Below are 15,606 nucleotides of genomic sequence, written 5' to 3' on the forward strand. Positions count from 1 at the left end.
CTCTTCCTTTACATATATCTTGATCAACTTGGAGTTTTGACCGATTACATTATGTGCACATGTAATAAGCTCCAATCTCTTGGAAATTAGGAACCCATAAGATAAATAGATATGGCAATAAACTGATGATTTTTCACTCATTTCCGAGAGCCTAAAGACAGGTCCGGGCTTCCTTGATGGTTCAAACAGTAAAGAATCCACCTGCAATGTGGGAGACCTGGATTCTATCCCTGGGTCGGGAAGATCCCTTGGAGGAGGGTATGGCAACACCTTCCAATATTCTTGCCTGGAGAATCCCTATGGACAGAGGTGCTAGGTGGACTACAGTCCATGGGGTTGCAAAGAGTCAGACACAACTGAGTGACTAAGCACAGCACAGCAAGGACAGGTCTGCCCAGCATGGCTTTGACTTTTCTAGGTCCCCGAAGCTTTCTCTCTCTCCCTTTCCCCAAGGTGAGGCTGGTCAAGCTATCAATCTCCCCAAAGCAAAGAGAAATGACAGAGAATTGACTATGTGCACCTCACAGGGCTGTCAGTGGAAAAATAAATGTCGACATTGAAAGGTCAGACTCGTGTAAGCAGTGGCTGACTTGCCGGCGGTGGCTGAGAATACCGACGCTCTTGAGTGAGTGTCTGCTTTTCATGTTCACACCCATCCTGATGAAGAATCACGACACAGAACACGGCCTTAGATGGGCCCTCTGTGCCAGACACACGTAACTTTGATTCACACACGTGTCCATAGAGTGTCACAGAGGACTAACATCTCTGCTATGGCTACAAATGCTGGGAGACCCTTATGGAGAAATGACCCACAATGCGGCTCAGAGTGCCTCTCCCACTACCCCCCACAGAGTGCAATAACTTGCTGATTCTCCAGATCACCCATAGTACATGTGCTCAAGGGGTGGGGATCTCCTGTGTTCTAGAGAATTTGAGGGGAAGGAATGGCTTTCTTTTACAGAGGAGGCTCATCTCAGTTAAAAGCAAAAAAAAAAAAAAAAAAGGTGGGGGTGGAATGAGCTCAGGGAAGTGAAAGGGGCAAAACCAAACTCCTGGACCATTTTGCTTCTCCTTTACCTAAAAAAGAAAAAAAAAAAAAAGTTTTCAAACATGGGGGCATTTATTATGTTCCGGGCACTATCCTAACACTTTGCATGCATCATAAAATATAATCTCACTCCAGCCCATGAGATACTGTTGTTAGCTCCAGTTTACAACCAGAGGGGCCAAGGAGCAGGAAGGTGATGTGACTGACTGGCCCCCGGCTCCTTGAGAAGAGATCAGATTCCAGAGCCTGTGTCATGGGACTTCCGAAGCTCATCCACTCCCAACCCTAACTCGGAAATAGCCTTTCCAGATTTGCTTCCAGCTACTGTCACATTTGCCCAGTACACATGGTCTCTAAATCCCACTCAGCCTTCCTCCCCACAGACCCGATGAAGAGCAGAGGTCCCCACACCACAGGCCTAATGCTTCCATCAGAACTTTCTTCAAGAAGCTGGTCAGAGTCCCCTCCCCTCTCTCCTGCCCTCTCCCTCCTGCTCATGCCTCTTAGCTGACTCATTCTTTTGAGTCTCAATGTCTGCTGTCTCTTGAGTTGCCTCTGCTTTTGTGTCCTTTTTGGTCTGCATGACAGTTCTGTTCTCTTCTCACTGTGAAGCCCTGTCTTTAGTACTGTCTTCTTCATTTCCCATCTTTAAGGCCTGGAAGGAGATCATAGAAGTGTGTGTGTGTGAAAGAGAGAGAGAGAGAAAGAGAGACAGAGACAGAGAGACAGACAGAGGACAAATGGAGGTAATACACCTTCTGACACCACCGCCCACCAACATTCACCTAGCCAGTCATTGGCTGCCAGCATTGGCAAGCAGTACTAAAAAAAAGAATAAGGTCACCTTTGAAAGACCCTGGGAGAATGTGAGCACAGTCAAATTGGGAAAGCACTTAACTATTCTGGGATATCAGGACGCACTGCCTACCCAGCCCCTCCTGTCCACCCCCAGCTGCTGTCAGCTGCCCCAGGGCTGATATCTCTGTCTTGTAATTCCCCAGATGGATCTCTGCAGAGACCCGTCCAGTCGGGGATCCCCACCCTCGTGGTGGGCTCCTTCAGACGCAGCCCCACCATGGTGGTCCAGCCTCAGCAGTTCCAGTTCTACCAGCCACAGGGGGCCCCCTCCTCAGCCTCCACGGTGGTGGCGGAGCTGGGACCCAAGCCCACTTCCACCGGGGAGCCTGCCATCACATGCGTCAGCAGGGGCAGCGACACCAGGATCCACACGGCAGCCAGCTCCCTCATCATGGAAGGCAAAGAAATCCCCATCAAGAGTGAGCCTCTCCCCAAACCGCCTGCATCTGCCCCGCCCTCCATCCTGGTGAAACCAGAAAACTCAAGAAACGGCAGCGAGAAGGTAGGAGTAGGTGACATGGCGCAGTGGTAAAGAATCCTCCCGCCAATGCAGGAGACACAAGAGACGTGTGTTCAGTCCCTGGGTTGGGAAGATCCCCTGGAGGAGGAAATGGCAACCCACTCCAGTATTCTTGCCTAGAATGTTCTATGAACAGAGGAGCTTGGTAGACTACAGTCCATGGGGGTCACAAAGATTTAGACACAACTGAACATGCATGCATGACCATGAGGTGAAGTGAGGGGGGCCTGATTCTTTAGACCCCTAACTTTGCACAGTGTCTCAGCTCCTGAGATTTCAACTTTGAATGGACAAGGAATCAAAGGAATCCTCACACACAACCTTTCCCCTCCACATCCTCATACCACCTCCATCCTCCCTGGACATGTTACTGAATCTCCTGGATGCTTCCAGAATGTCTCATACATCCTACTTTCAAGGCCCAGAGGTGACTTGAAACAGCATGGCTTTAGCCTCAGATACAATGTTGTTTTGAATTCCAGCTCTGCTGCTTGCTAGCTGGTGACTCCGGTTGAAACATTTCACCTTTCTGAGATTCTTTTGCTTAATCTGTAAAATGGCAGTACAAAGAGTCATAGCCTCACAGGATTGGAGTGGAAATTAAACGAGATGAGTAAAGTGCTTACACAGGGAATAATGTGTACCTGTTCACAGTATGGAGGAAGTAAGTGAGACAGGAAAGAGTAAGTGGCTTGTCAAGGTCACACAGAGCTATAACTACTCAATTGACCATTATCAGGACTTTTGTGGTTCTATGGCTTTTCCATAAGAAGACATAAGAATTTTTGTAAATGTATTATGTTCTCAGTAATATCCTTGAGGAAAGAAGGATGGTGGGATGGAGGAGGTAACAAGAAAATTAGGTGACTGTTGTTTAGTTTTGGGGCTTCCCTGGTGGCTCAGCAGTAAAGAATCCGCCTGCAATGCAGGTGACCCAGGTTCAGTCCCTGGGTCAGGAAGATCCCCTGGAGAAGGGAATGGCAATCCACTCCAGTATTCTTGCCTATAGAATCCCATGGACAGAGGAGCCTGGCAGGCTACAGTCTATGGGGTCGCAAAAGAGTCAGACATGACTTAGCGACTAAACAAACAAAAGACAGGGAATGGCCAAGGTAAACACTGATTGTACCAGACAGATCCTGTAACAGGCTAGGAAAGAAGGGAGAGAGGAAAGGCTTATGCAAATGTGAGGTGGTGACTCCCACATAGACAGGGAGCTGCTGATCAGCACCAGCCAACTGTTGGCAGAATGGGCCCTGGCCCCGGTGCACCTGAGCTGTATCATAAGAGACAGATGAAATCCTGACTTTTATATATGCAGTCTCCCAATTTTTCATGTTAGCAGCTAAAACTCGTAAACCTTCTGCAGACAAAGTGTAGTCAGTGGTGTCTAGTTTGCTGGCTCTACTTTGAGGATTTATAAGTTTATCACAGAACTTGATGCAGTCAGCAGGTAGGCCTCAGGGAAGAGGTAGGCCTCAAGACAGGCCTTACTGGCAGGTGGAGAAGAGAGAGGGGAGGTGAACTTCTTATATTTTCTCAAAAGGATCATACCCTCTTGCCCAGGACCCTGTTCTTAGGTCAGTGATTGCCTTCTGCTAGATAATCCCCAGTCATTCTTCAGTTCTTGATTGAAATAACTCTGCCTTTAGGAGGCCCTCCATGACAAGCCCCATTCCAGCTTCAATTGGATACTCCAACCCCCTCCCTTAGCATCTTATTCTTCCCCACGGGAGCACTGGTTCTCACTGTCATCTTTCAGGGCAGTTCTGTTCACTCTTGGATTTGTACATAGCACCTGACAGAGTGGTGATCCTTGGTGGACTCTCATGCAGACACAAGTATTTGCTGGAGGAACCCATGAATGAGGCATTCCCAGAAGGGACAAGGGTAAAGGAACAATGTGAGCCAAGTCCCAGGGGGAAACAGCACAGTTCTCACACCTCAGCCATGTCCCTTTGTTCTCCTGTCTTACAGCAAGTCAAAACTGTGAGATTTCAGAACTACAGTCCTCCTCCCGCCAAACACCACACCTCCGGGAAGCCTGAACAGCCAGCCACCCCGAAGGGGTCCCAGCCTGAGGCAGCCCCCTTGGGCCCGGAGATGACCATCCTGTTCGCCCACCGAAGTGGCTGCCACTCTGGACAGCAGACAGACCTCCGGAGGAAGTCAGCTTTTAGCAAAACCGTGACCCCGGCGTCCACTGCCTCGGCCACGCAGACTGCGTTTCCCAGCAAATGAATCTACAGGTGGCTTTTCCTAGACCCCAAAGAGGTGAATTGCATTTAAATATAGTATGCCTCCACTGAGGGCGTCCTGCTGTTCTTTGGGGACTCGAGCATGGGTCCTGTTCTGCCTTGTTTAGCTCCAGGAAAGGACAGGTGGGAGCGCAGATTCCTGCCTTGGCTAGGAAGGTAGACTAGGTGACCTTGCAGACGTAATGATTCGATGTCTCAAGACGACTGCCCAGACCAAGGAATGGGAGCTCATCCTGCCCACTCTCATCCCAGTGTGGAGTGTGCACCCCTCATTCCCTGTGCTCTGTGTAGAATTTCTAAGATGCTCTAAAGCGGGGTTCAGCCGGGGGTCACAGTGGTAGAATGCTGGCATTACTTCTTTGACCTCAACATCTTAGAACAGTTTCTGCCATCTTCTGGGGCCTGGATACAGGCCACTAGTAGGCACTGTATCTTTTTCCCCTCCATTGAGTCACAATCCTGGCTGCCAAGGGAGAACTTTTGGGAAGGGTATGAGACGAATGCTGTGAACATTCCAAGAATCCTCTAAACCAAAAAGAGTCAGCTCCCTGGCTTTGTTCCAGACAAGGTCAGAGAGAAAGCTGACTGCTGTCATACTTGAAGCTTCTCAATCTGTTTGCCCACTTACAGTCCTACACAGTAGATAAGCAGGAAGCATGTACTTATGGAGAGGGTCCTGTATGGTACTATGGACCATCGTTCATCCCTGGCTCTAGACTGACTTCCCAAAGAAAACACAACATGCTTAGAAACAACTTCATAAGGGGTTTAAGTTTAGATATTCATTCTGTTTGCACTGCAAACAGTCTTTACTTCCACTGATTTCTTCTATTTGGGGCAGACTAGATGTTTCCCTGGGTTGCAGGATAAGGTTACAATGTTATGGGGAAGATGGCAATCCACAGCTGGGTGGGGGTCCCTTCTAGAGGAAAGTGTCTGTAAAAAGGGACTGGACAAATAAAGTTGGAGAGGAAAGGGAGTAAGAAGGAGGAGATGATGAGAATGAGAGAGAAAGACAGAGGGTTAGGGAATGAGTCAGAGAAGACCAAAGAGGAGGGGATCAACCTTGAAATTCTTGGCAGGTGGGGAAAGAAGGGCAGAGTCTGCAAAGCTAGGCAACCTCACTAAGATGGGGGCTGACTGAGTGGGACAGCCAGGCAGAGCCTTGTAAACAAGGCTAAAGGGCAGCCCAGGGAGCACAGACAATGCTGTAAGACAAACCATTAATTCTCATTAAACTTAACTGTTGTGATTTAACATTTATTGCATGCCCATCAATGTGGGCACTTCAGTGCATGAATGCCGTTTACTACTAAGCCTGGATATCATTAAAAAAAAAAAAGACAAGTCTAATTAGACCTTCTCCCTGGACAGTTCTTAAAGATACTGGGATTAAAAACATTTATCTTTTACATACCAACCACACACTTGGCAGATTGAATTATCCAGACTTTTCCAGACCTTCATAAAACACAAACAAAACCATCCTCCTGCCAAGGACTACTGCACATGTCAGACCTTTGGGGTTGGTAGGGCCAATGTGGCAACACGTTCTGGTGCTTCTGTGAGATACTGACCCATGTTCACTCCACAAAATCGTCACCCCAACTGCATGATTCAGTGAGGTGAAAACAGTCATCCAGATGGAGAAATGGAGAAAAGTCACCAAGACAGGCAGGCATCGTATGATTTGTCAAAATATGAGTACCTACCCCTCGTATTTACCCCAAAAAGTACTCGCAACGAGTTTAGCAGTCTGCCCCCAGAGCAGCAGACATGTGACATGCCCAAACAACCAAATATTTACTCTGTGCCTCAGTAGCACTGGAGCCAGTTAATTTTTAACTGTTGTGGCTGAAAAGCAGGTTGTTTGAGTGTAATGAAGACACAGTCCATGCCCTCCAAATGAAACAGAATATTCATTCCATTGCCCACGATCTCTATAGAGTAACTTTTCTGAGAACTGTAAGCAATACCAGACTGGCCACTCCCATTCCATCCAGCCCCCTTCCCCCTGCTCAGCAGCAAACTCCCTCCCTCCCAAACAAATCCCATCTCTGCCTAGTCACCTGAGGATTTGAAAAGGATGGTACAAGCTGAACTCACTGCCACTCCCTGTCATTTGTTCCATCACCATGTTGGATACTACATCCTCTCCTATAATGTCCACCATAACTTTATAAGGCAAATGTAACTATTCCAATTATAGAGCCTAGGAAGCTGAGGCTTGTAGGGTAACCACAGACAGTGGCAGAGCGAGTTTGAGAGCTGCCCTCACACTGAGTCCAAGCTATCTAACTTCAGAGCCTAACTCAGGACTATGCTCAGTGAACCAAAAGACCATCCTTGGTGTCAGTCTACCGCCTTCAGACCGTAGAGAGGAGGCACAGTGCGGTGGTCACAGTTGCCGGCTCTGCTGCACACAGACTAGGTCCACTCCTCATTTACCACGTGCTAGCTGTGTGATGCTGCGCAAGTTACTTGACTTCTCTAGGCTTTGTCTTCTTAAAAGCCATGATAACAGTGCCAGCCTCACTGGGTAACTGTGAGGGTTAACTGAGGTAACATAAAGTGACTGAAGTCATGCTGGTACATAGTGAATACCTGAAAAAGGTTAGCCTTGAATGTTTTTAAGGAAGTGGGCTGTTGAAATTCCAGGCAAGAAAGTCTAAATAAGGGCCTGCCCAGGGCTGTGGTGCTAAAAGGAGACCAAGTAACCTAGTCATGGAGGTCAAGACACAGTCTAAGCTGAGTCCTGAAGGACAGGAAAGAGTCAGGCAGGCAAAAGGATGGGAGAAAGGGTGTCCAAGCGGGGTAAGAAGCACTGGCAATGGGTTTAAATGTAGCAACCAAGTAAAGATCTCTTGTCCCCAAGCACAAAGAATCCACTCCTGTGTGGAACATTCCAGGGATCCCAGGTGGGTGTGGAACACCTCACGTCTGAAGCCAGACATTCCTGTGAGAGTTCTATACCCTCAGCCAAGACTCGGAGTCCCTAGAAGAGGCCCGCCTTCACCCTGTGATCAGCCCTGACACCTCAGTGCAAGGAAAGCTGCTGTGGGCAGGCACAGAGCGGGGGACACCTGAGAGACAAAGGAGGGGTGCAACCAGTTGAGGGCAGACCCTGAGGACCACACTTGAGGAAATGGTTGCCGTAAGCAGCTAGTGGTAAAGAAACCTGCCTGCCAGTGCAGGAGACCTAAGAGACCTTCAATTCCTGGGTCAGGAAGATTCCCTGGAGGAGGGCATGGCACCCACTCCCATATTCTTGCCTGGAGAATCCCATGGACAGAAGAGCCTGGTGGGCTACAGCCTGTGGGGTTGCACAGATCAGACACGACTGAGTGACTGAGCATGCACACAAACAGCATCAAGGTCCTCACTTAAAGCCTGTCTCCTTCCCGGCTCACGTGTGACCGGCTCCCCCACCCCCTCCCATAGACAGAGCTTCTACAGGAAGATTTTAAAGCAATGGCCCCACCTGTGACTCAGTGAGAAGCCAAACTAAATCACTGACTTCTGACTCACAGATTTCCAGCTTCCCTGGGACGTTCAGAAAGTCCATCTACGTCAGGCCCGCACTCCCGATGGGCAGCCATCCGGAGTTAGCTGCGTCAAGGTCAAGATGTCAGTGAAATGGACACGTGCTCTTCAATTTGCCTTGACCGCAGCAGCCTGTTTCACTCACTCACATGACCTGCACCTGAACTGGGCATGTTCCCCTCCAGACTGTGCTCCACTTCATCTCAGAAGCATTCTAAACCCCTTCCATGTAGAGCTGGGTCCCCAGATACCAGCTGATCCAGGCACACAGGTCTCAGGAGCATAATGGTCCCTGCCAGGGCCCTACAGGATGCCGTTCAGTAGTTTTGGGGTGGGGACTTAGGCATATGTGTTTTTGACAAGCTCCCCAAGTGATTCTGCTGCTACTGCTAAGTTGCTTCAGTTGTGTCCGACTCTGTGCAACCCCATAGTCGGCAGCCCACCAGGCTCCCCCATCCCTGGGATTCTCCAGGCAAGAACACTGGAGTGGGTTGCCGTTTCTTTCTCCAATGCATGAAAGTGAAAAGTGAAAGTGAAGTCGCTCTGTCGTGCCCAATTCTTAGCAACCTCATGGACTGCAGCCTTCCAGGCTCCTCCGTCCATGGGATTTTCCAGGCAAGAGTACTAGAGTGGGGTGCCATTGCCTTCTCCGAAGTGATTCAGAGGTACATAACAAATGAGAGAAAGTTCACCTTTCTTAAATGGTATAGCAGTGCTGACATTTGGCTCTGACATTCAGCAGGAATATGGTCACACTGGTTGTCAATATATTGAAAGTGTCCTGTACTGATAGGTGAATGATAGATTCTCTGAGCTCCTCAGGGCCTCTCCCCGCTCTTGCACCCTGGCTCTTTCTCCAGGTCCTCCCCATCGCTCTCCCATCCAAAAGCTAAGGCCAGCTGCAGTTGAGACCCGCAGCAATGAAACCCTTCTTCATTCTGATTAGCTGGTGCCTATGACATACTGGCGGAGAAGGCAATGGCACCAGTACTCCAGTACTCTTGCCTGGAGAACCCCATGGATGGAGGAGCCTGGTGGGCTGCAATCCATGGGGTTGCGAAGAGTCGGACATGACTGAGCGAATTCACTTTCACGTTTCACTTTTTATGCATTGGAGAAGGAAATGGCAACCCACTCCAGTATTCTTGCCTGGGAAATCCCATGGACAGAGGAGCCTAGGGTCGCAAAAAGTCAGACACGACTGAGCGACTAACACTTTCACTATGTCATACTGATTCTGAAATGTCTGGTTACCCTGTTCTACAGAGTAAGGCTCAGAGAGGTCACTCAGAAGTTGAGAGCACTACTATCAAGCCCAACACTCTTCCTGGCCCCCATCCTGGCCACTGTTCAGCCCTTAACATTTGCCTTTGTAGGCCCTCAGCTGAGGCAAGGAGCTGACTTGGAGGATAGGTGAACATGCCTGTTCACCTGTCTTTTTCAGCTAAGAGTTTCCTAGGTGTAAATGACGCACTTCAGTGTCCTAGCTCCTCTGGTCTCATACAGGCAGGTAAGGAAGCACGTACTTTACTTCAACAAGATGAACAGGCCCCCATCTTGATCCTCTCACTGCCTCTTCACACAGGCCAGCCCCACAGCGTCTGACTCCCTGCCCGAGGAGTGAGCAGCTGAAGCAGGCAGGATAACAAGGGCCTCTCCAGCTGGGAGCACGTGCTTAACAAGCTGGGCCCTCCCGGGGCGGCAGCTGCTGCCACCAAGGCTTCTCTCACTTATGTCTTGAGAGTGAAGGCCCCAGTTCCCCCTCGGGTTGAGCGAAGAGAATGTTAGCACTTGCAGAAACCTCTTAGGTGACCATAAAAGACTCACTAAACAGGCAAGACCAAGTGGGGGAATTAACTCCAGAGAGCCTTACAGCAGGTTGGCGTCATTAAGGATAAAGCTCACAAGGACATTTTCCCTGAAATAGAACAATGTTAAATGATGATCAAGCCATCTGCTGTTTGCCAAGCTGTAGTATCGTGTCCTAGACCAGAGTAGAAACAAAATGTTCCCAGGAAGCCCTTCCGCCGATTGACCTACACTTTGACAAATGGAAGGCAGCAGAGGTGGGATCAAAGATGATGGGATGGAGGACATGGAGGAGCATTATAGATTCACCCATCCATCCATCCAACAGCAGTTAATTCACCACGCACCCTGGCCCAGGCTCTAGGAGAGGCAATGAGGATACAGTAAACAGGATAGATAAAATACATATGGCTCCCACAGAATGGTGTTTCTTACTACTTCTTTTCTGGATTTGGGCTCCTTTCTGCTTTTCTCCCCTTTTATAATTAAATGTTCTATAGACATAATTATATAGGATCATGAAACCAATAACCATATATCTACCACCTAGCTTTTTAAAAAACAATTGAAACTTGCTGTGTGCTTCTCCCAGTTATTCCTTCCTTCCCCACCTCCCACTTCCCTCACAACCTCTATCCTGAATCCCATGTTTATCATTCCCATGTATATATCCCACTCATGTACCATATGGAGCTTTCAGCACAACTCATAGAGGTACTCAGTAAACACTAGTCAAAGAAGATATTGCAACCTGAGGCCATACACACCAGCCTGAATATTTAAACTCCCATCTGGTTTCTGTCACTGGGACTCAAACGCTTTGATTTACTGCTGGGATTTGAGATTTTGATGCACCGGCATGTCTGGTTTTGAGGCATTCGAGTTTAAAGGGTTTTTTACAAGAATTCTTCCAAGTACAGCTGCTTTAGGAGACCCTGTTGCTCCTGAATAAGGAAAATATGGGCTGTGACTGTGCCTACATTCCTTGAATATAGGGTTTTCAACACAGCTGTCCTCTGCACCTTGCCTGGAGCCTCTGGGTAGCCAACTGCAGAAACCAGAGTAGCTTCTCAGATTCTGAAACTAAAACACATCTTGCTGCTGCTGCCAAACTATTCCAAGAACTGCATGAAATGCTCAGAGAAAAATTATCTTTGTCCACAGACTACAGATCAAGAAACTGAGACTCAGGATGTTTCAGCAACTTGACTAAGGTCACATAATGAGTTTGAAATGGAAGGGAGACTACTAACTCTTCATCCAGTGATAATTGTTACCATTTACTGAGCACCTGCTGTGTACCAAGCACTGTACATATGGCATGCCATCCAATCCTACTCAAGCCTATGATGGCAGGTACTGCTGTTATTCCATTTTAGAGAGTAGAATTATGGCCCAGAGGTCAAATGATCTGTCCACGGTAACAAGGACTAGAACCCAGAACTCTTAAATCCAAACCTTAATCTTAAGTCACCATGTCCCAGGCATCCCTGGTGGCTCAGTGGTAAAGAATCTGCCTGCCAATGCAGGAGACGTAAGTTCAATCCATGACCCAGAAAGATCCATTAAAAAAAAAAGAAAAAAAGAAGTCATCATGTCCCTCTTCTTCAGTAGCAACTGTAAACACACAACATGGTTGAAGTTGGAGAGGATGCAAAATGTGTGTGTTCTGCAGAAACCACAGGGATGAAGATGGAGATGGGAGTGGGGGGATGGTTTAACTCGGGGTGAAGCCCTCCCAGAGAATAAGTCTAGGGGTCTTATCAACCAAGAAGTAGGGGTGGGAAAGAAGGTGACTGAGAATATTCTGTACAGAGATATCTGAGAAGCACATCTACCCCTGTTGCAAGGGCGGCCAGACACAGCCAACTTGAAAAAGAACCAAAGCTTGCAATGTGGTTCTGGATCATTGACATCAGAACATGATGATCATTCTGCGGTCTCTAGATCTCTCCCTCTTCACCAGTCTATTTCTGGTTTTGCCTGTCCTCACTCTAAATGATATACAGTTCAGAAGAAGGGGTTATGATTTCCAAAATGACCCCCACTTTCATCTTCTCTGTGGGAACAAGAGGGCTCACAGAGCTGACATCTTCCAGTGTTCCATGCTGATATTTATCCAAAGTTCAAAGGCAATTGCTTTGGGGGAGTAAATACACACCCACAGATGCAAGGTAATTATGCAAATAGGGTCACTGCTGGATGGACAAGAGCTGCAGTCTGGTAAAAACTAAAGCGATGCCAGCCAAGACCTGGAGAGAAAGGCAAAACACATTTGCAAAGGCCACTCTGTGTATCCTTGGTTAATGCTGTTAGAAACTGTGCTAGTGTGACCGACTGACTTGATGAAGGCCATCTGCAATGTCAGAGTTTGACTGCTGTAGGCCACACATGTCCTAGAGGCCACAGCCATCCTAACATCTTTCCCATGAAAATGAGGACTCCTCCCTGGACCATCCAAGTGGATTGTGAGAACTATTTGCAGTCAGGAGACTCTCACAAATTAGCAAAAGCAAGCTTGAATCAAAACATAAGGAGACAGCAAAAACACCTGAAGGACCAAAGAGGAATTCAAATAAATATCACCTTCAAAGGATCGTACCTGGATTCCCACCCCATTCTTGCCTGGTTCACTGGGAGATGTTTTTCTTCTCTGTCTAGAAGAGACCCAAAGGACCACACTCCCTGAGAAAGACATGGCAGTCACCATTCAAGAGTGATGGCAGCAGCTTCCATGACAAAGGACAGAGTGGTCAGACAGACAGAGGGGATCATACTGTTTGGAAGGGAAGGCTTCTTTTAGATATCAGAACCACATTTCCAAAAACTCCATCCTGCACGTTCTATTTATAAATTGAATTCTTTTTTAAGCTTACATTCATTTTAGGTTGGCAAATTTGATAATTTGGACCTTCTTCATGGAAACCACCAGTAAAGAACTAAATTTTAAAACATCAGTCAACAGGGATTTGGGGGTAGCTATTCTAGCTGTGTTCCCAATCCACTGGAACTTAACAAGATATGGAGAAACAACAAAACATAATAGCTAGAGTGGTGGGTTTTGGAATCAGATTATCTGGGGTTTGGTCCCAGCTTGTCACTTACTAGTTATGTTTCCTTTGGCAAATGACTAAAGCAACTCAGAAAAGTTACACCACCTCCCTAAACCTGCTTTTTCATCTATAAAATGGGAATCAGAATCTCCGCCTCACAGGATTCTCAGAAGGATTAAATGAGATTCTGCATGTACAGCCCCAGTTGTGGTATGCAGTACATCAAAGTATTCAATAAACGGTAGCTATTACCCATACATACATAGAGAGGCACAATTCAGAAATGGAGTATAAGAAAGAGCTAGTCTCGATCAAACAGACAGATGTGCGAGAGAGGAGTGATAAAGAAGTGGGGTTTTTTGTTTGTTTTTATTTTTTTTAATATGAACCATTTTTTATTTTTATTGCTTCCCTGGTGGCTCAGACAGTAGTCTGCCTGCAATCAGGGAGACCAGGGTTTGATCCCTGGGTTGGAAAGCTCCCCTGAAGAAGGAAATGGCAATCCACTCCAGTATTCTTGCCTGGAAAATCCCATGGACAGAGGAACCTGGCAGGCTACAGTCCATAGGGTTGCAAAGAGTCAGACACAACTGAGCAAAATCACATATTTAATTTACTACAATATTGGTTCTGTTCTGTGTTTTCAGTTTTTTGGCAACAAGGCATATGGGATCTTAGCTCCCCAACCAGGAATCGAACCCATACCCCCTGCATTGGAAGGCAAAATCTTAACCACCGGACCAGCAGGGAAGTCCTAGAAGGAGTGTTTTAGTTGTCAGGAGAGCTCCACTGAGCAGGAAGAGATTCTGAAAGACAGTAGCGTGGAGAATGGCTATTACATAGAGAGGAACCACCAGGGTTTTAGAATCACATGTCCTTGGGCTCAGATCCTGGCCCTACCACTTCGTGGCTGTCTAATCTTGAACCAAGTTAACTAACCTCTCTGAGACTTTCTTTACTCATCTGAAGAGTGAAAACAATAATCAGCACTTCACAAAGTAATTGGGAAGATGAAGTGAGACATATAGGCCAGGTGCTGGTGTGCAAAAAGGACCCTAGTAGTGAATTTTGTAGTTATGACAAAGGCGTGATGGCAAGATCAGGAGAAATGCTAGAATAAGAATAGATCCTTCTAGCTGCCATTCATTCATTACATATGTACTAAATGCCAGGTATTGGTCTAATCCCTTAGAGCAGGGGTCCCCAACCTCCAGAATCTATCTAATGCCTGATGATCTGAGGTACAGCTGATGTAATAATAGTGGAAATAAAAGTGAAAGTCACTCAGTCATGTCTGACTCTTTGTGACCCCATGGACTATAGTCCATGGAATTCTCCAGGCCAGAATACTGGAGTGGGTAGCCAGTTCCCTTCTCCAGGGGATCTTCCCAACACAGGGATCAAACCCAGGTCTCCCACATTGCAGACGGATTCTTTTCAAGCTGAGCCACCAGGGAACCCAAATAATAATGGAAATGAAGTGCATAATAGATGTAATGCACTTGAATCATCCCAAAACAATCCCCCTGCACCTAAATCATGGAAAAATCATCTTCCACGAAACTGGTCCCTGGTATCAATAAAGGTTGGGGGCCACTGCCTTAGAAGCTTGTTACAGGGAGGTTACAAACATTGTGAGTCAGGTGACCTGGATTCAAATCCAGACTCTGCATTTCTTCCCTGTATTACCACGGGGAAGTCATTTAATCTTCCCAACCTTTAGTTCCTTTGTTTGTAAAATGTAGGTTCTAATTGTGCTTTCTTTGATGGTTAGGTGGGGATTAAATGAGATAAGGGGCGTGAAGTCACTAACCCCATGCCCAGCTCATAGAAAACACTCTGTGACGTTAGCTGTCATGACTATTTACATGCCTTTTTGCACTTAACCTTCACAACAATCCCGTGAGTTGGGTGTTATTGTCCCCTATTTATAGATCAAACAGATCTGAGGCTCTGAGGATCAATCACTTGTCTAAGGTCACAGAAAGGAAGCAGTGGGGCTGGCTCTGCAAGACTAGAAAATCTCAGCTTCTTTGTTCTTTTCACTTTTCAGATCAGCTGGTGAATGGTGCCAGGGTTGAGGCAATATGACAGTTATTTTTAAAAGCATCTCATGCCATAACCCTCATCAGTCCTTTGTCTTCTGGTTGTCCCTACACCTTACCTGCCATCTGTTGAAGGTCTGCGGTTTAAGGTTGTCTATGACCCTGAATGCAGCTAGTGAGCACCTTGGTGCAGCCTCTCTGGGGACTTGCAGCCTCACAAGGTTGACAAGGTTTATGAAATGTCCATTCTGATTTGCAAACAGGTCTGACACAGACATGCTTCCAGCTGGCTGGTGATTTTGATAACAACCCCTCCTCCTCGGTGCCAATTAACAGAAATTAAATGTCCCTGGCACACTTTGTAATTCAGGAAATGTATGTGCTGATTAGTTAAACCCCTGCTGGACGTGCCATTATGACCAAGGGGCTCCAGGCCAACATCCCAGCTCTCACTCCATCTCCATTTAAA

General features: G+C 47.2%; 1 protein-coding gene across 4 annotated transcripts in view; it reads left to right on the top strand.

Annotated features, from left to right (window-relative positions):
* The window catches only part of SH3RF2 (SH3 domain containing ring finger 2), a 148,862-nt gene that overhangs the window by 125,269 nt on the left and 7,987 nt on the right, over positions 1 to 15,606 (top strand). For 2 of the 4 annotated variants that reach the window (XM_070793745.1, XM_019963516.2), the window contains 2 exons: positions 2,053 to 2,411; positions 4,407 to 4,703. In XM_070793745.1, coding sequence (XP_070649846.1) covers positions 2,053 to 2,411; positions 4,407 to 4,670 — 623 coding nt within the window. In that variant the 3' untranslated portion in view covers positions 4,671 to 4,703. Of the gene's footprint in view, positions 1 to 2,052; positions 2,412 to 4,406; positions 5,951 to 9,815; positions 14,380 to 15,606 lie in introns of those variants that run through there. The other 2 variants (XM_070793744.1, XM_070793743.1) reach the window with 2 other exon arrangements.

Source organism: Bos indicus, chromosome 7 (genome assembly GCF_029378745.1).
Source record: "Bos indicus isolate NIAB-ARS_2022 breed Sahiwal x Tharparkar chromosome 7, NIAB-ARS_B.indTharparkar_mat_pri_1.0, whole genome shotgun sequence".
Classification (NCBI taxonomy): domain Eukaryota; kingdom Metazoa; phylum Chordata; class Mammalia; order Artiodactyla; family Bovidae; genus Bos; species Bos indicus.